This window comes from Coptis chinensis, chromosome 3, assembly GCF_015680905.1.
Source record: "Coptis chinensis isolate HL-2020 chromosome 3, ASM1568090v1, whole genome shotgun sequence".
NCBI classification, from domain to species: Eukaryota; Viridiplantae; Streptophyta; class Magnoliopsida; order Ranunculales; family Ranunculaceae; genus Coptis; species Coptis chinensis.
The window spans coordinates 115,320,513-115,340,703 of NC_141458.1; the positions used below are offsets into that span (position 1 = coordinate 115,320,513).

General features: G+C 35.6%; 1 protein-coding gene across 4 annotated transcripts; it reads right to left on the reverse strand.

The window, feature by feature from the left end:
* Positions 1-406: 406 nt before the first annotated feature.
* LOC147513285 (alpha/beta-Hydrolases superfamily protein) lies at positions 407-7,498 on the reverse strand. 4 transcript variants are annotated; one of them, XM_086596310.1, is made up of 7 exons: positions 7,208-7,498; positions 6,544-6,650; positions 3,865-4,587; positions 2,698-3,246; positions 2,540-2,599; positions 1,217-1,633; positions 407-1,043 (listed from the first exon to the last, which is right to left on the reverse strand). In XM_086596310.1, exons 3-7 carry the CDS (start codon positions 4,489-4,491, stop codon positions 609-611), a joined length of 2,088 nt encoding a protein of 695 aa, XP_086452436.1. In that variant the 5' UTR covers positions 4,492-4,587; positions 6,544-6,650; positions 7,208-7,498; the 3' UTR covers positions 407-608. The 4 variants fall into 4 exon arrangements, with proteins under 4 accessions (XP_086452436.1, XP_086452440.1, XP_086452437.1 ...); XM_086596314.1 differs by lacking the exon at positions 2,540-2,599 and having other exon boundaries at positions 7,208-7,477; XM_086596311.1 differs by lacking the exons at positions 6,544-6,650; positions 7,208-7,498 and adding an exon at positions 6,470-6,485.
* Between the last annotated feature and the right edge of the window lie 12,693 nt (positions 7,499-20,191).

A 20,191-nucleotide genomic window follows, 5' to 3' on the forward strand; every position in this document is an offset into this window, starting at 1 on the left:
TGAGTCAGTGTTCTCGGTTGTGTATTCATCTTCTGTATCTCGTCTGACAAAACTATTCAGGTCTTAATTTGACAATCTTAATTACGCATTAATCCGAAGGGATACGTGGCATTATGCGATACGAAACACCCAGATGCACGTGCAAGCCTTTAATAAGTCTATTCATTGACTAGTTTGACACAAAATTTACTAAATCCTGGGTCCAGCCCACGTCAAAGTCCATAAAAGCCTTTTATCGGTTGCTTAAGATTGAATGATTGATATCTTTTCGATCGAATTATTTTTCCCAATAGGAGAGATGAAAAAAATGCACAGAAAATAAATTTGTTTGGGTTAATATAAAGATAAATATTCCGTCGGGGTATTCAGAAGATCATCGAAGGTGTTATGCGCAATTCATTGACAAGGTTAGTGTACGTATCTTGGATTTTGATGGATTATCACCAATAAAAACAGACAAAATTAACAAAGGTCTTGGGACTACATTTTTTTTTTATTTACATAGCTGGGTGTGGAAAATTACCAGACCTCAAACTCTGTGTCCCAACATTAGCCTCTTCGGGGCTTTATGGATACTGAGATTTACAGAAGAGATTATACGTAGTAATTTACACACCGCTGACTAGTTCCATTGTTGCTAACTTGAAGTTCTCCAAGTTCTGTTCATGGCTCCATGTGTGAGGAGATTGTGTTGCAGTCAAAAGTGGCCACAAATGATCCAACCTTTCTCTCCTCGTTCTTCGTACTACAGATTTCGTGTGTTCTCTTAAGATGCCGTTCACAGCCTTCAAGTAGTTACTTGAATCATGATCTCTTAGGATTGTTCCTTCTGAACCATAAGCGGTTGGATCACTTAGAGTCTCTAGTGGGTGAGGTGAATTGAAAAAGGCCCTAAGAGCACTTGCTACCCCTGCGTAACAGCTAGATTGGGACTTGTCCAGCTCATAAAGGGCACTTCCAATAGGGAGTAAAGGGTGATGTGGAGATGACTTCTCATCTGGCTGTAGAATGAACAACTGTCCTAGTGGCGTATACAACATTTTCTGCACAAATTAACATGATTTACAAAGTGAGCAAAAGAAACACTCCATCGTTTTCCACTTTTCCCCTTAATAAAAAGGAATGGAAGGAAACTAGAAATTCAATCATGATTAAATACTTAACTAACAACTGCAATTCTTGTAGTAAATCTGTAAATGGTCAAGAACATACTTACATTTCTATTAAGGCAAGGATGGGATCGAAATGAACCATTCAGACCCTTGAGTATTCGTGCTATTTGATTGGGATAGTTGCAAGCGAAGGCTCTTGGGACAATATCTCTGTGCATCATTACGCATTGGATGTGACTTTCATCCAATCCCAACATATCAAGAATACAACGCCCTCCACAGAATACAAAAGGTGATCCAAATGTTACCACTGGTAGTAGAGTAGAGGGTTTCACAATCCCCCTCGACAAGAGCATCAAGTTGACTAAAAGGGAGAGACTCCCGCCTAAGGAATGCCCGGTAAAACGAAGTTTTGCTCGCTCTCCATATTTTTTCAAATGATTTAGAATTTCTGGCAGAAATTGCTCATATATCCCCTTAGCAGCTTCGTAGATACCTCTGTGAACCAAAACATCTGTTCCCTACAACATAATCAACAAACTCCTTAATAATGTTGTAAAATCGTAACTCGTATCTTAAACCGTAGAGGTTAAGAGTCAAATTAAATCTTAAACTGTAAATCGTAAGATTTTTTTCCCAAAGTATTTTAGACTTCAAACAATATATGTATGATTAGAAACCTATACATGAATGAAGTTTATGTGAATTTTTCAATGATTTCCAAATTTACTTAAGTAAATAACACAAAATGATTCCAAATCCAAATTTAAATCCAAGAACATACTAAACTACATGACTCCATCAATCATTGCATAAGGTTTACAAATTTACATAACCAATAACGACAAATTAGATCTCTTGCATCTCTTATTCTTTGTTTGGATTTTATTCTCTTTATTTTTTTTGTTGAAGTTCCAAATAAATTTTTTGTATATAAACTGAAAGATTTAAGATTTAACTTGCGATTTGCAATTTTTAGACAATTCACATGTGATTTAATGCGGGTTTGACAATTTCCGATTTTGCCAATGAGTCAACTCGATTTATATGAGGTTTGAGTTAACTCGCGAGTTATTTTTACCGATTTCTACACCACTGCTCCTTAAATTGTTGGTGTCCACTAGTAGAATATGATCTAAAAAAGATCCTACAAATTAAATAAGTTGAAAATACTATATCATATGTATGAGCAAGCCTCTACTAAAACCACGTGAATGCAACCTAAAATAACAAGACAACATAATTGATCCCAGGACTCATATCACCCAGAAATATTATATACACCACCTTCAAAACACAGACCACACCAGCTAAAAAGACATTTGGTTTGGCCATTTTCATGTGTGTTTTGGAGGAAGAGCATGTTCCTTTCTACAGTCCCACGACCAAATCTAGGCTACAGGATGAAAGGTTACGCTAATTAGTACCTCAAATTTGGCAGGTTCAAAGAAGAGGTTTGCCTGCCAAGATGATGAGGAATCTGAGCCCTGCCATCAAAGTGGGCAGTCAATTCAAGTTAGTTTGCTGGTGAAGCCCAAATTTTCATTAGTGAACAGTGTAATAATCATGGAAGTAGACTATGTACCTGAATAACAAAGCAACGAGTATACGTGCTTGGATCATCACATACGAACCAGTCACATGGTGATGAGTGAAGGGATCGAAGCTCTTTTGCAGCTTCTTGTTTCGCAGCCTCCTCCGCAGCAACAACAGCTGTCATTGCTGAGGCTGCAACATAAGCTGCTATCTCAGAATTGTACATCCGAGAAGGATACGCATAGCGCCTCCTGTTTACAGAGCTGCTATCCTTTTTCATAGTGTTCTCTCCAATGTTATTTTCCTGTGGTGGTTCCGCTTGGGAGTCTTCTTCAGGGTCATCCTTGTTACCCAATGCGAGAAGATCCTTTGCACGAGAATGGAGATACGATGCAGCAGTTGAAGCAATATCATATGCTACTGATGGTCGAATGAGAATCTTAGGCTTGGAATTCTCTAAATTGGGTTCCATCCAGGAGGAGGATATGGGCGCACAAGTTGAGTCGTGTTCCAATTGAAACTTTATTGCAGCCTCAGCTTTTTTTTCCAAGGAAGACGTCACAAAATGAAGATCGTAATACTTTCGCAAGTCTTCAGCCTATAAACAAGAATGGAAACATAAGGATGTTCAAGTTACTCCAGTCTTTGCACTTAATAAAACATATTGCCAGCTCCTTTTTTTTTGCAGGTGGAAAGTTTGCCTAGCATCACTTTTTGGTTGAAATATTTCAAAAATATAATTGACAGAATTTAATCTACACGTAATTGTCAAAAAGAAAACAGAGTTCATTTTAAAAGCACACAACCATTTTACCAAAAGTTCAGGACCGAAATAATTCAATTTGTATTAATGATTTTGTTGACCAAAATTTCCTGAGTTTCGAGAAAGTTGGTGTTTATAATCTTCATTTTTCTAAAAATTCCCAAGGTTTATGTATTTTCGACATTCAAACAATGTTCAGAAAGGACCAAGTCTTGAGTTAACACCAGTTTTTGAAGTGGGCATAAAATGCAGAACTCATCAAATAAAATGTATCCTCCATTGTATTTCTTAATGCCCACATAGATCAGGTTAATATGCCTAAAAGACCTATACTATTGTAAAAGGGCTCATATATATCAAACGAAACACTCAAATCAATTTGAGTACCACCTTAAATTGAATTAGTTATATGCTTTTGTCAATGATGTTAATAAACAAGAGAGAAGAAATTACCTTAATTTGTGGAATCACGTATGCCAGGTTGCAGAGGAAAGCCAGTTGAGAGAAAAGCTTAGTACCGGACCAAGGGACTGGGACCAACAACTTAGAAAACTTTTCTCTATCATATATCTCCTCCTCCTCAACTTCATATTCCACCTCACAACCTCCTTCTTCTTCATCGCCTTCTGAGCTTTCATCTTCTTCATGTTGTTGATCTTTCGGTTTTCTATTCCTCCAAGTACCGCGAAGTTCCAAAAGCCTTTCCATCCAATTAGTTCTCTTCTCCAGTTCTGTTGTCTCCTCTTCCTCAAATTCGCTTTCGTCCGAATGGTCAATAAAGCTAGTCATCTCCTTATCAGTCTCAGGATTGAAAAGAAAAGGATTTGAGGGCGCAGAAGCCGAAAGAGTGCTTGGGAATTGAAATAACTTATCTGAATGACTATGCTTCAGTCTTGGTTCAGCCGATGTTGCTTGTACGGAACTAAGTGCACGGCGTAGCTGGGGGTCAGAGTGAGATCTTCGCATACTACCTCCATTATATAGATCTTTGTTTGATTGTGATCGACGTAGATTTTTGTGTTCTTTGAAGATGTCTTTTCCCATTGTAGCACTAGAGATGCTCACTGAACTGCATGCCATGGTTATGATCTAATACAAAATTTCTTCTCACTTATTTTCTATATATCTCTGCCTAGCTCTCTCTTTTCCTTCGTGTTCTTTCCAATGCAAATAGGCCTGTAAAACAACCAACCGTGTCAGTGAAGACTCTCTCTATGTTTCTCATTGTGGCTTCTGATTTGATGGCGGAGTTCTTGAAAGTTGAAACTATATATACAAGGTGGAGGAATCCTATAGAAATAAATAGGCTAAATAAAATCTGAAACCACCAAAATGCCATTAAACTGTGAGATGCTTTTGGGATCAAAACTAATTCCAGTAAATAGACTTGGTCACATCCTAATTTTAAGTTTTAACCACTTTGAACCGTACTATGGAACTAGTCACAGGAACAATTTGACATCTCAAAAAACAAATAAAATAATAAAAACTTAAAATTAAATACGAACAATTATAAATAATAAATAAAAAGTGTCCAGACTTATGATTTTATGAATTGAAGATGTAATTATTTCAAAGCTTGAAGCTGATTTTTCGGTGGGTGGTGGACTAGTCGGTATGCCATAAAAATACTGTACCAAATAATAAGGGAGTCTCCGAGTGGGCCTAGGTCAGTATTGTAGTAAACTTTATGTTGGGTGGCAAACATAATTTGAAGGCATGCAATATGTCAATTGTTGTTCCACGAGTGTTTTAGATCAGTGTTAGCTCCAAAGTGTGAAAATAGTAACTTGCACAAAGGGGCAGGATCATCATCGAATATATGTTTTCTGTATGGGATGAATGTATGAGGCATCTACAATCAATTTTTTTTATAGCAACGAGTAATATGAACAGAATTTGCTATTGCGTTGTGTTACGCTGTGTCAAATAACGTGAAACTCCAATTGCATATTGCCAAAAACATCAATTGGTGTATATCGCCCATTTTTTGGGAATCAGATCCTAGATTTCAACTCTTGGTGTAGTGTTTAGAAAAGGACCATACATTCACTTTCATGTTTTTAGCAGAGATGGTTCTGTCTAATTGGAAAAACGTTACATCAAATTTACCAGGAAATGACAAAAAACAGGAAAAGTGACATTTTTTCTTCGTCTAATCCCGTGGGCCAAACAAACGGTTATGTTTTGTCTAGGGTGACTTCGGATCGGATCGGATTAACCTCCTTCGGAATTTTTCCAAAAAAATTTCGGAACCTAATATGCTAGCCAAATCCGATCAATTTTTTTCGGATTCAAAATAATTTCAATTTCGAACTTTCGAAATTTCGAATAACTCAATTTTTCGAATTTTGGTAAATTTTCAAAGATCTCTTTACTTTCAATTATTTTTTGGAATAAACGTTCATGTAGAGGAGAGAAAACCACGTCCACAACAAACAAAGAAAACCCATTTTCACTCAAACAAGTTGATGTTTTGTATAGTATTTGTAATGTTTAAATCTTTTTCGTGTGTGGAAATAAAAGCGTGAAGTGTCTGAGATAAATAATGGATTACTCTAAGTAGCTTTACATAATATTCTATCTATCGGAATTTGGCTTTTGTAATCCGGAAGTCATTCAATAACATTTTTTCATATCATTGTTGTTACGTGCAGATTGTAATGACTTGATAGAGTGGTCCGCAAAACGCCATCCCGTGGTAAAAAATACGTTTTGTTATGTTTTGTTTTGTTTTTGGAAGAAAAAACTAAAATGAATGAACGGTCGAGAGAAGAGTTGGATTGTATATATTTTAAAAACAATTTCGGATCGGATCGGAAGAATTATATCCAAACCGATCCAATTTTTTCGAATTTTCGAAATCGAAAATCATCGCCCTTACACCCAAAGCCAAACCAAGAAAAATCGGAAATTCGGCAAAAAGAGACACCCCTAGTTTTGTCTAGAAAAAACCGAAGCTAGCGTCCATTAAACAGTCTCAACCAAAATCTACAGCTTAAATTAATTTTGAAACCTTGTAAATTCCCTTTAAGCATAAGGATAGAATTGTACATACATGCTTCAAGGAGTTACTTGCGTGCTAAAATGTACGTGCGAGTGTTGCCAATGAGCATGTGTTGTGTCGCATACCTAGAAACCAAGCAGATCGATGTTCATATCGAAGAGTTCGTTGATCATTTCAAAACAAGACCCTCTCTCTCACCACGTCCACCACCTTGAAGATCTCTCCGTGTTCACTACATAACACACAAAACCCCAAACACAATACAAGTCAAATTTAAATAATTAAATATTTAAGGTAATAAAAGTACAAAATCATTGATCCCTCTTAGGTACTATTCCCTTAGGCTTTCACGGTGTTCAACGTTCTTAGCCTGAAAATTTGTTTTATTTCTAGTTCTTATAAATTTACTTTTATAAGTACGACTGATTAAATTATTTTTTATTTCAAAATAGAATATATTCTCTAATATATTCTTTCACGGGAAAAAAGGTTTTGAAAAGAACAAGAACTCCTCACTTCACTGCTAAGTTAGGTGAGCGTGAGTTGCATGAATGCCACGTCCTTATTTGCCTTGCTCTCTGATCAGGATTCAGGAAACAATCGTGATTGGATTAGTTTGACTGAAAATGTCCTTAGAGAAACATAGCATTGGTCACTCTGCTTATAGAAAAAAGGAGGGGCAGTATTGAAGTTTCACCCGCATGTTCATGCAAGGGAAAATTTGCATGATTCAAAATATAGATGGAGAGAAAAATGAAGATTTTCAGGAAAATTGCTTAATAGATATACCTAAATTTCAAAATGGCTTCGCCGTTGATGTAATCAGATCTCTTCAGTGGAGCAGATATATAGATGTAGATGCAAATGTGATAGTTTGGTGTGCTTGGAACAACTTCTAGAAATAAAAATAATGAACGGGAAAATTGGGTGAGAGACTGGAATATAATGACTTAATGAGTAATGTGAAGAATCTGAAACGATACAAAAATGTGTTCTTATTTTTTCTGGTTATGTATCGCAACCGATCTTCAACTCCCTCTCTATTTTTCTGTATTTCTATTTCCGTGGACTCTACACTGTGAGATCTGGTGTTCAGGAGTCCAGTTTACATATATTGGCGGTATAGCAGAAAGGAAGGTGCCAGAATCTAAGCACGTGTTTGTTTGTGTCTTTTGATGACTGCCACTTAGCTAAACGAAATTTGTTGGCCACCAAGATATTTAGCTACCCTTTTAATTTGAGTATCAATACTGATTAATCTGGAAAAAAAAATGTGGATTCAGTTGGAAATATCAGGATTTCGATTCAGTACAATTCTAGAAGCTCTAATATCTCAATACCAATATTGATGGCACCTGCACGATCCCTATGGCGTTTAATATTTAGTATTGGTAGCTATCAATATATGTTGGTTTTAAATTTGTGATGTTTTATTTAGAAAAGAAAAATACATGTTAGCGAAAAAATAAAAAATAAAATAAAAGACATAATTTAGAAAGAAAACCAAGTGGTGTTAAAGTTTTGGTTGGTATGACGTTGTTCAAAACGTGGCCTTTCAACTCTAAAACTTATGTTGTTGTAAGCTAATGCTTTTTTATCACTAATAAACATCTGATTTGATTTGGTTTTATTAGTTCATTACTACTAATAATCACATCACGCTCAGAGTCAGAAACGTTACTCCCAACACTTGGGTTTCGATCAAGGCCCAAAATTTCGATATCGGTTAATATATCGGTGTACCCAAAAACCGAGATATATCGGATATATTGGATATATCGGATAACTTTTTTCTGCAAAGTTTCATCGGATATCTGTATAGATCTCCAGATATATATCCCGATATATAGGAAGAAACAATATTAAATTATTAACAACTCAAAATATATCGATTATCTCGAAAAATTATACGATATAAACTTTTTTTCGATATACTCGAAAAAAAAGGGTTCAATATGGCGAAAAATGTACGGTGTACCAATTTTCAGATATTCGGAGATATCAACGATATTTTGAGCCCCGGTTTCGATATTTACTTAAACTTTCAATCACAAACTCATCTGCATCATCAGAGATGTTAGCCAGTATATTACAAGACTAAAACACTAAAAAAAGCAAATGTACTATTTTTTTTTGACTAATTTATGCAATGTACTATTTCAATTTGAGCAATTGACATAACGACTGTAATTCAAGCCAAATTAGATTTGTCGGAGTGATAACGTGCCAGGTGAAAAAAAAACTTTAAATTAAAAAAACTCTAAATTAAAACACAAAATTGTAAAGAGAGGTAAAATAAAATTTTAATACAATGAAAATATGAAAACTTACTTCAATTGATGTTGAAGTGATCTTAAATTTCCTGTCAATTTCAATTTAAGGGTTTTTTTCACTTGACATGTCATCACTCCGGCAATCTAATTTGACATGAATTACAGTCGTTATGTCAATTGCTCAAATTAAAATAGTACATTACATAAATTAGTCTAAAAAATAATACATTATTTTAATTGGTAAACTTCAAATAGTGCATTGCCCTTTATAGTGTTTTAGTCTATATTACACGAATCTACTTGTATATAACATTAGAAATCAATTCGTGAATGTAGTTGTGGTGTGCCAAATCATATTATATTATTAATTAATATTGCCAGAAGGACCCAACAACTTTATTCCTTTTAATGTGGAAATCATTTCTTTCCATATAAAGTTTCCATCATTTTCAATCAATTTGTTGGTGAATTGATTATAGCTAAATAGGTTAGTGCATAAATTTGTTGGTGAATTGATTACAGCCGAAATAGGTTAGTGCATAAAAAACAGAAGGGTAATTTAGGTACTTCGTATTAATTTTGTAGGTGAATAAGCATAAAGTTGTAGACAAATGTTCGGATGCATGTAAAGCCACTTATAGCCACTTATAGGCATGGCATGCCACTTCTCTAAACTCTATATATGAGCCTATTTCGCGCCAATTCCAACTGCGAAAATAAAATACAAAATGCGCACGTGTCGGGAAGATTTCGAGGAATCTTCGATATAACAATCACAGCTGGAACTGAGCAGGTCAACGTACATTTAGGCCCATGCAAGACTTGGGCCAAAGTTTAAATAAAGATTATTTTGGGCTATAAGATTGGATCGAGCTCTAATCAACAGTCAAAAAGCAAGGGTGCAACTTGGTTCGGGTTAAACCATGACCGGCTAGTTAAAACCCGAATACTAACAAGTTTGGGCTGCAATAAGTTTTTATTGGGTTGGGCTTGGGTTGGAAAGTAAAACCACCCCGACTTTAATTCAGGTTGGGATGTGGGAAAATCCTCCGAACCTAAGCCCGATCAATATCTCGATAATTGCTTGATTTGTTTCGTTCATATATTTTTACTAGCTTTCAAACTCGTCCTACGAACGGGTGCCGTTATATTAAATTATTAGGTATAACCCGTGACGTACGGCACGGTTTGTTATTCGGCATTAATTATATTGAATGCATTTGCTTATTATGTATTATTTGAAAACATAATTGACTTAATCAATCTCAATCGCAACTGAGCGTAAACCACTAACATTTCAGTTACATGAATGAATCGCTTACATATAGTTAGTTATTCACACAATACCAATGCCTGAATAAAACTCATGTTAAACCTGTTTCTGTCACCTGATTGCAATGCCATGTGAAATATGGTGTGGCAATGTTAATGTTTATCTAAAATCATAAATTTTCATCATCAGTTAGTACAAAGGCTCTTATTCCAATTTTGTTTGTTCCCCTCATCAGTTATTCATATTCAATAATAACACATTAAGATAAGAGAGAGTTCGTCTTGAAACACTCATCCCTATAGGGATATCCTCGTGGTAGCCCAAAGATTTGGGCTACCGCGAGGATATCCCTATATAGGATGAGTGTTCGATCAACGGTCCGAAAATCAAAACAAAAAGGAAGAGAGAGAATATGGGTTTGTTTTTTATTTTCGGACCGTTAGATCTCGGATCCAACGGTCTCGGCTGGCGTCCCTATAGGGATATCCTCGTGGTAGACGAACTCTAGCCCAAATCTAAGATAAATGGGTTTCCATTGACAAATTACAATAAGTAAATAATTGTTATGTTGTACTTCTGCTATCTACAAAGATAGATCCATACCTTTTAATCTTATAGTCGCCAAATGCTTGGCACATGTGTGTATGTCACTTTCGGTCACTTTCCAGATTTCCTATGATTGTCGGACCGATAAAAGACCAAAGACAACATCAACATTAAAAGACGACTTCGAGAGAGACTTTAAGAACTTAACGACATTTTCATGGACTACCGGGAGCCCGACTAATATATGGCACTTTGTAGATGATTGAAAGGAACCGAGTCGCCTCTCATGTCCCATAGTACATAGCAAAATCCAATACGGTATGGATGTAGTCTAGGGCCCACGGAGACTAACATGGGGTCCTATAAATTCATTCGCAAAGAGCAATTGAACTACAACCGACTTCCTTTTGAATCCCATTCTCTGCCATCACCATCCTCATCTTTCTCGCCTTCTCCCATCGATCCGAGGCAAAGATATATATTTGACAACACCACATAGTATGCATCATCGCTTGCACCATTCTCGAGAATTGACCATACCAACCTCCGGCTCCACTTTCGCTTTGCCATTTCGTTTTCGAGTAAATCCGCAAGCTCCAAGCAAAGCCCCCTGACGACATCATTTGGCTTCATTGCCATTTATAGAGCGTAAATTCATTTGGAGGAAGACTTATAGGAAATACGAATGAGAAGATATCCTTTTCATCAATAATCGGGAATATGTGACATAAATATCCTTTTATCAATAATCGGAAGAGTTTTACAAAGACTCTAAACTCCGTGAGTGCAACCCTACCAACCGCAAAGATTAAGAAATATTTCGACTCTAACTACTAAGGCGTCAAACGAAGGCATCCATTGAATCGAACACGTTGTCCATCACACCTAATCGCCAACGCTTGAGCTCTCTGCCTATATGCCGCTTTAGCGGATAGATAACATTTGTGAGTAAAACAAGCAACTTAAACCAAAGAAAAGTAGCCGTCACAATTTTTCATTGAAGATCAGCAACTGACATCAGTATCAAGTGTTTATAATCTGCTCATCTTGGCAAATAAGTTGCCACAAAACTGAGCGTCCTTCTTTTTGTACTCCTTAATTTTTTTTCCTTGGAGACTTTATACTCAAGCTTTACGGCCCTGTTTCAATAAAGATTAAACCCCAACATACATTCAGTCAATAGACATTGGACATCAATGAATTAGGTGGTACGTTACGTTGAAAAAGGCATAATGCATACCTGTTGTTGGGTTCAATTTCCAATGCCTTCTTAATATCAATCTCAGCCAGGTCCAAATCAGCCAGTTGGATGTAAGCTTGGGCTCGTCTATAGAGTGCCTTGACATTCGTACTCGCAAGTTCTAGTACCTACAATATTATTAACGGAACATTAATCCTCGGCCCCTTGCTTTGATGTGATTGAGTTGTAGGTATAAGTTGGTCTTCAGTTACCTTTGTGCAAACCTTCTCTGCCTATTTGTAGTCCTTTAACTTCAGCTTGCAAGCTGCATTGTTCAAAATTTATCCCCTTACTATACCTAAATGGGTCTCACGTGTCCTTGCAGCTATAATTATCTCTATTATTAAAAGGGCTCAATTAAATTCCCAAAGCCCAAAAAAAAAAATCACACACATCCACAAAAAACACAAGTTTGACAATCTTGTAGTATGATACTTATGTTACAAAGGTCATGGATCATGGATACCATTGTTCGACTTCTCATTGCGTACACGATGCACTTCTCTGCCAATCCCATTTCCTATTATCCACTCTTCATTGGTTGACTCCAAGATGAAATACCATGTTACTGAATACTGATCTTTCTCAAGAAGGATAGAAGATCAACAGAGAAGCTTAAAAAGGATGATGAGAGGTTAGAAATGTGGACAAAAATAACATTGGAGTTTACCCAAAAGGAAGTGCCTAGGCTTTTTCACGTAACCAAAGTCCATGTGAGCAATGACCATATTCCCTTTACCAAAAACAAATGAATATTTTCAAGTGATTCTCGGATCATATTCCTATTTTGGATAAATCAGCATGCACCAAAAAGCTGATCTCTTCTCTCTGATCTTACATCCATGTGAGGCACATGTCCACTTAGTATCCCTGTTCTTCAAATCAAGATTGAGACTTAGATTCTTGATAATCATAATTGTCTACATTTGGCTTGTCTAGTACATGCTCTTGAACTGTTGATACACCATTACACCCTAATAACTAATAATAAATAAGAACATGGAAGTGCGCAATTATACTCACCATGTACCACAATTTCAGGGAAAAAGAAAGAATTATTGACACCAAGTGGATAATAATGATTTTTGTTTTATTTCATATCGAAGTCAAATGTGTGAAAATAAAAGTATATATGTATTAGAATGAAACAAAACATTGTAGGGCTATATAAGTGAGCAATATGTTGGAGAAAGTAAACTGAGTATATTTGAGTGATTAGCAACTTTAGGTATATTCTTAGAACCCTAAATGAAATCCAAAAGCAGTCGTTGAAGAATACATACCAGGGAGAAGATGGAGTTCTCCCACAGGAATTCTTTGTCTGAGCATGACTGGCGAATGAACAACTGTGTTGGGAATGTTTAGGAGTGAGGAAACACTACCAGTAATAGCATTCATGCGTAAATAATAGATAAACTTATATGTACGGCTATACTGTGCCTCGTTCTTTAAGAATGTTATTGGAGCTTGATCAAGCTTCTAGAAGAGACATATTTATGTACGCAAAACTTCAAAGATTGAATAAAAGCAACTATATCAAGAAGAGATGAATTTACCAGAGGAACACTTGCATCAATGATATACCTTTCGATGTTCCAGAATGAAGCCGACAATGCATAAGTTGGGGAAAATTTACATTGAAGGAGTGGGCTGAGTCCCAAAGAATTGCTGAGAGCATTGAGATCATCAAGGCTGAAACTCACAAATTGGCAGATATATAGATCCTGTAAATATTTTAATAAAGCCGTGGGACTAATTTTCAACACTATATTTTCATGATAATCAGAGGTCATAATCGAAAGTGGCTGATTATATGTCAATATAAACCTTCAGCGGTCAATCAACCATAAAAAGCAAGGAGCATAAATGGCTAAGAACCAATATAAGGAAAAAAGGAAAAAAAATAGCACCTAGGGGTTTGAGATTTTACATGATATCCGCAGCTAGAAGCCATATCCTTTGTGCTGGTAAGACAAATGGGGCATACCGGTGGACATCCATAAGAAAGATTCACGAGACCTTAATAACTTCTTCCAAGATTTGATTGCTCCTGGTTCCCCCTAATTGATTTATCAAAAGGGCAAAATAGCCTATTAGTTCTTCCTAGCTTATCAGAAAAATGCTTTGATTTTTATAAATAAAACGCATACACAAGAATAACAAAAGGCTAAATAAAAGACCTACATTGTTTTTTCTTAAGACTTAATCATTGAAAAGTCCCTTAATGATAGCTAAGAAGTAGGTTGTAGGCTCTTATATATATATATATATATATATATATATATATATATATATATATATATATATATATATATATATATATATATAAACAATAGTTTGGTGCACAAAGTGTGGGAAAATATGTTGCATCTAAAATGTATCAAACGAAATTAATAAGTTAACCTACAATGACAGGTCCTTAAATCATTGTAGAAGTTAGAAGAGATAAGATGGCAACATGAAAGTTTGACCTTGTTATCGAATGTTGAACTTTCAGGTGGAGCTGTCCCTCTAGAGGTTGCTTGGGATTATATGGTGGCACACTATGCTGGAAACTGCTGGACCAGGACGGTTTCTTTGTGCTAAATGAAGCAGCATTGTAAAGCGGTGGTGAAAGAGGCACCCTTTCTACTAATTTCCCATTCCTAGAACTGCTTTAAAAAATGCCTCTAGAGTAAGTGCATCGTTGTTATGTTTATGTGGAATATGCTTAAAAAAATCAGACGGTTAAAAGCAAAACCTTTAAAGGAAAGACGTCTCTTGTTACCCCAATATATTAAAGTTCACTGTCGCTTTATACTGTGCCGAAATTCCATCAAAGCTGCAAGAGCAAACTCCGTGTTTTTTCTGTATATAGGCATATTCTTTGACATAATTTCAGTAAAAATCACAAACTGAAAGAGAGAAATATAAGGTTGTGATCATAAAATATGTGACGTGCAGTACAATCAAACAGAGTAAGGGGTGTTATTGTCGCCCGCTAGCAATTACCTTGAAATTATGAAAAGCTCGAGCAGGAATATTGTCGTTAAATGCCTTCATCATATCCCAAGGTCCATCCCCAACTCCCACTAAAATAATCGACTATGAGTATTCATTGGAAAAAAAGAAGCATCAAGGACATGATTTTGCCAAAAATTAATAAAAGTAATAATAATAACCAAGAGAAACCATAAATGTACCTTGCTTTTACAATTGCTCCAACAGTTTTGTGATACGTGTTGCTTAGCCCAAATTTGAGGAGACGAAAACGGAGATAATGACAATGATTATTCCTTTGGGTTTGGTTGTATTCCCTTAGCCTTAATAGACTGAATAGTGTTGTTGTACATCATATCCATTGCTCTTTTGTTGCGAGTCTAAGATTGCCTGAACATATCCACTCTCTGGTATCCCTTATGGCCACATTGGTACCACAACATAGACAGTAAACCTTTCTCCAGCTTTATTTCTTCCCCATTTTTTGAGCTTTAAAACTGAGATGTGAGCCAAGGCTTAATCTTACGGCAAAATAACAGCCGAATACACCCTTATTTGCCGTGAGTGGGATTGGTGGAGGTAGCCAAAACCAAATTATAATATTAACGACGTTAGACCAAAAAATTGTGGTACTGAGTTATACTAAACAAAGACAATTCGTAAAGCAAGAAACAGTGTTACTGAGTTGTACTAAACAAAATACTTTAAAAGGGACTAAGGGCGCAGCTAATTCAGGGAAAGAAAGGTCACCCACAAACAGAAAAAGAGAGAAGGAAGCGGCAATATAATCACATATGCTACTTTTCATGATATAAATAGTTTGTAGAAGCATGCTAATGTGCAAAGACCATCTAAATCAATTCCATTGACAATATGTGTTTTAAGTGGCAATTAAATAGATAGATACCATGAGCTCGATGTCCACATAATCTTAGCCAAGATGTTTTGCTAAACAAAGTGCATCAAGTCGTGAAGTTTTGTGACCTTCCTAATGACAACCATCCGACTTTGGCCTGTAAAAAACACAGCAAATATTAGTTCATGGCACCGAGTAGACCAAACTTTATATGAATGAAGAGGTCATTATATGTTAAGCATTGGAAAAGACTGCTATTGAGCTTGTTGATATAGTGGAGGTGGAAGCACTTATTGAAAATTAGAGAGTCCACAAAGTAGGTCCATAGTATTAACCTTGAGTCCAATTATCATTTTTTTCATCGTGTACATTCTGCAAGTTTTGTCACTTACAGTACAAACACAAACAGGGATTATATCACGAAATTTCTCATTTTATTTTCTAACAGTGTAATGTATTTCGGATAGTTCAACTGGAAGCAAAAAATATGATTTCTTCATCCAATGTTGGTAACAAAAACACAAACACACATTGAGCGGGTACAAAAGTAACACAACAAAATCTATCAGAACTCAAAAAGGACAAAAAAGAAGAACAGTAAACAATCAAGGTGGCTGTTATGTCAGCGTAGAGTTTTATCTTTTTTTTTAGCTGTATTACATAAACAGAGTAATAAAAAATCACTTAAAATAGATGATCAAGTAGTGGGCACAGGGGTTATGAAAATGTTTGAACTGTCCTCTACTAAGCAAGCTAAAAATCCTGAACCCAAACAATAATATAATGCTGTAGTAAATCGTAATTCATAATACGTTACCTTAGCTTTCTTCGGTATCTTGATGATTGTCTTCATATTTATTAAAAAGTTGAAATTGAAAGCATAACAAATGGATAAATTGAACTATTTGTTCTCCAAAGGGGTTAAAAAATGTCAAGAACGGTGGTTGACATCCTCATCTTCAAATGGGTCATATTGACTATCATATTCCTCTTCACTTTCAGCATGCTCATTCTTTTCCATTATGAGACGCTCTTTCAGAACTTTATTTTCTTCAATCAGCTGCTGATAACTTGCCTGCATAGCTTGATGTTCTTCAAGTAGTTTGTCAAAAGCGAATTCTATTCGTCGGTAGCGCCACAGTTTTTTTTTTTTTGTCCTTATAGTTGAAGTCTTCGATTTTGCAGCTATGGGCTTCTTGTAAAAAGCAATTGCTTTCTTTGCAAAGCATCCCCGTTCGATGTTTTTGTCATGTGAACGTATTCCTAAGAATATCTTACTTTTTTTTATTCGAGATTTCAACTTCTACCCATGCCTCATATAAATTTTCGTGTAGGGTGCATCCGTAGGAACTTTTGCGCATGTTGAAATGCTTGAGCATGTGGTGGAGTATGGTTTTGAAAGAAATGGTGTAAACTGACATACCCGATTCCATGACCTACATATTAGGCAAAATTGTTAGTTGTGCTATGGAATTGAAAAATACTACCAATGGGCAACCAAGCAAGATAAACAATATGCATGTTCATAACCACAAGGAGAATGAATTAAAGTTGTTAGTTTATAATTGAAGAAGACATAGAAAAAGGTTAAGCCCTAAATTGTTTTGCACCACTTTTGCATAGACAACCCAATACAATTGCAAAGAAGCCTGTAGGGGCGCTTGGCTATTGTAGGGTTCTAATATGGATTTTATATTGCAGTACCATTATAAGTTGAAAGCATAAACCAATGCGTGGGATGATAAAATGATGCCTGGGTGATTAACTTAAATGCATTGAAGATAGTATGATGTAAAAAAAAGAGAAAAGAAATAAAGAACTAAAAAGAAAGAACATAGAAAAACCAAAAACAGTACGCAGAAAGACAGTTGGCGGCGCATAGATAGGGTCAAGTAACGCAATCATAATCAATTTCTTGTCAATGACACAAAAGCAGTATGCAGATGATAGGGATGTACAAAATCAAATATTTGGTTTAAACCTTTGTGGGATTTAGAAACGAAATAGCAGGAGAATTGAATAGGCCAAAAAAAAACAATCAGAATGGATGTGGAAGGAATTTTAGCGTACAAATGAAGACAATAATTTAGTATAGAAATGTTAGCATAATTTAAAGTTTTTGGATTCGTGGTGACTGCTTTGTGAATCTCTTTTTTAGTGTTGAATACAATCTAAAAACACACCACTGAGAGAGAGGGAGAGAGTAATAATTTGAAAACACACGATCAGAGCCAAAAAGCTCCGGTTGTTAGGTTGTTTTTATTTCTTTAAATTGGAAACCAAAGACATGAATTCCCAAAATTTATACAATAAACCAATTGAGTTTTTCTATTACACAAGCATAAGAACAATAATAAGGGAAGGGAAATAAAGGAAAAAGTCAAAAAGTTTAGTAAAGAGAGAGAATAGTGAAACAACCATGGCTCACCTCTTAAAAAAACTTGAGGGCGTCTTGAAGTTTAGGAGGTTGTAACAAAAATGGTGCCAAACACTAAGTTATCTGGAGGATGTCTACACCAAGTAGCTTTGTTCAAAGTGTTGAGGAGAAAGGTTGCAGACTCGCGGGTTTTATACTAGTATAGGTGAGAGAACAAAGCGGGAACGTTACTTGATCCATTACTTCGTAACCGACTACTTTTATCTTTATGAATTTATTGGGCAGAAAATGTGGACGAAGAGGCAGGCCTGAAAAATGGAGTTAATTTAGCGATCTATTATGTTGATTTCGATTTTAATTAAGTAACGGTTCGGAAATGGTGTTTAAGGGAGAGGATAAAGGGCAACGCGTTAAGCCCACATCGAAGCCCATTAGGATTTTTTTTTTTTTTTTTTTTTTTTTTTTTAATTTTTTTTGTTTGATTGGATGATGGTCAATACATAAAAATGGCAATCAACATACATTAACCCATGTAACGGTGAATAATAATATTCCGTTTAAACCTTTATTAAGCTCTTTGTAAGCTGTTAAATTTCAAAGGTTAGTTAATCAATACTCTCCATGCATTGTGAACTGTTAGGAAAAAACACAAAACATGGGTTCTCATCGAGACTTTATTTCCATTGTTATTTCTAATCTTGACAGTGAGCTTTAGATGTGCTTTGTTATTGTAGTCGTACATTGTTAAGGCTGCATGGCCACCCCAGGAGCCCTTGGGAGGTGTTGCTTCGCGTGTAGCAAGAAATTTGTCGCTGGATTCACCGGGTACTTTGCAAAGATTATCCATTCTAAAAACCCAGCATTATATGTCAATGAGAGGTAAGACTGCATAATTTAACTAAGTATATTCATTGTAAATAAATAACAAACCTTTGAGTGGAAGGAGTTGATTGTGAATAACATTGTACAGAAGAATCACTAAGTCTTTATAAAGGAGGTGCTTAGTAATGTGCTTTTTTAATGCTATAAATACCAAGCCTACGTATATGTATAGTTTCTATATATTAATAATAAAATTATTTGCTGACCCCATTTGGTATCAATTACCAAGATTATCAATGTAAAGAAAAGTATAGTATATAGTAAGTTACCTAGATTTGAAGTATTTGTTGGGTCAGTATTTTTTCTTTAGATTATTTCTTCAAGGGAGTGAATTTTGTATGTCCATATTTGTAGTTGGTAATTCTACCATCCATGGGGTAAAGAAATAAAATGTATATAGTAAGTTATTATGCTCAAATATAGAATGGACTACTTGTACACGAAGCAGATCCTAATATATTTGTTAGTGGATCCTGTTACCTAATATATCATAAAGTAATATGTGAAGACATGCTATTTGGATTTTGTTAACTAATGTTTTATTATATGACCAGGATGACCAAATCAGATAACTTCTTGAAAGCGGTAAAAAATTCTGATTGGAAATAGTATTGCCCTAAACCACGATCAAAGATAGCATAGAAGCAAAGAAAACAGTTGAACTGCATAGACTTCCTTTCAAAGTCAATCACATTAATAGGATGAAAGCTAATTGAATGTCATGTTTTCTTTGCTGGTCGGCATTACTGTGATTTAGCAAATCTGAGGTTGAACTGGGATGGTAGCATAGGAGTAGAATTGGTTGCTTCCAAACCGCTACCTATATTGAGCCAACCTAAACGGCCTCGCACCACTTGAGAATTAGGATCCCGGTTACAAAGAAATGGAAAAAAAGAAAGGTACAAATGAAAAAAAAAAAGGGGGTTAAAGAAATCATTCAACATGAGGAAGTCGTGGTTCTTTAGATTTTTAGAAATCGTGAACTAACACTCTCGTAAAAAGGCAAAATAAAAACAATTCTCCAATCGTACCATATTTTATTTGCAGTTAACATTCCTCCCGAATAGAACTAACACCCTAGAATGGCACAAGTAAGCTTATTTTACCTAGAATAAAAAAGCAAAGTTCCATTTTGATAGTATAGAAAGACCAAAGAAGGAGACCTAACAGTAATCTGAACTCAGGGTCTCTGTTAATCACTAATGCCAAGCATGGGGATTTCAAGTGGCTATAGTGGCATGGTAGGGAAATCCGATAAATCGAGAATTGAAGCAAAATACCCAGCCCTATTGTTCAAGCAACACCTAACTGCTTATGTATGGAAAATATATGGAATGATACGTGACA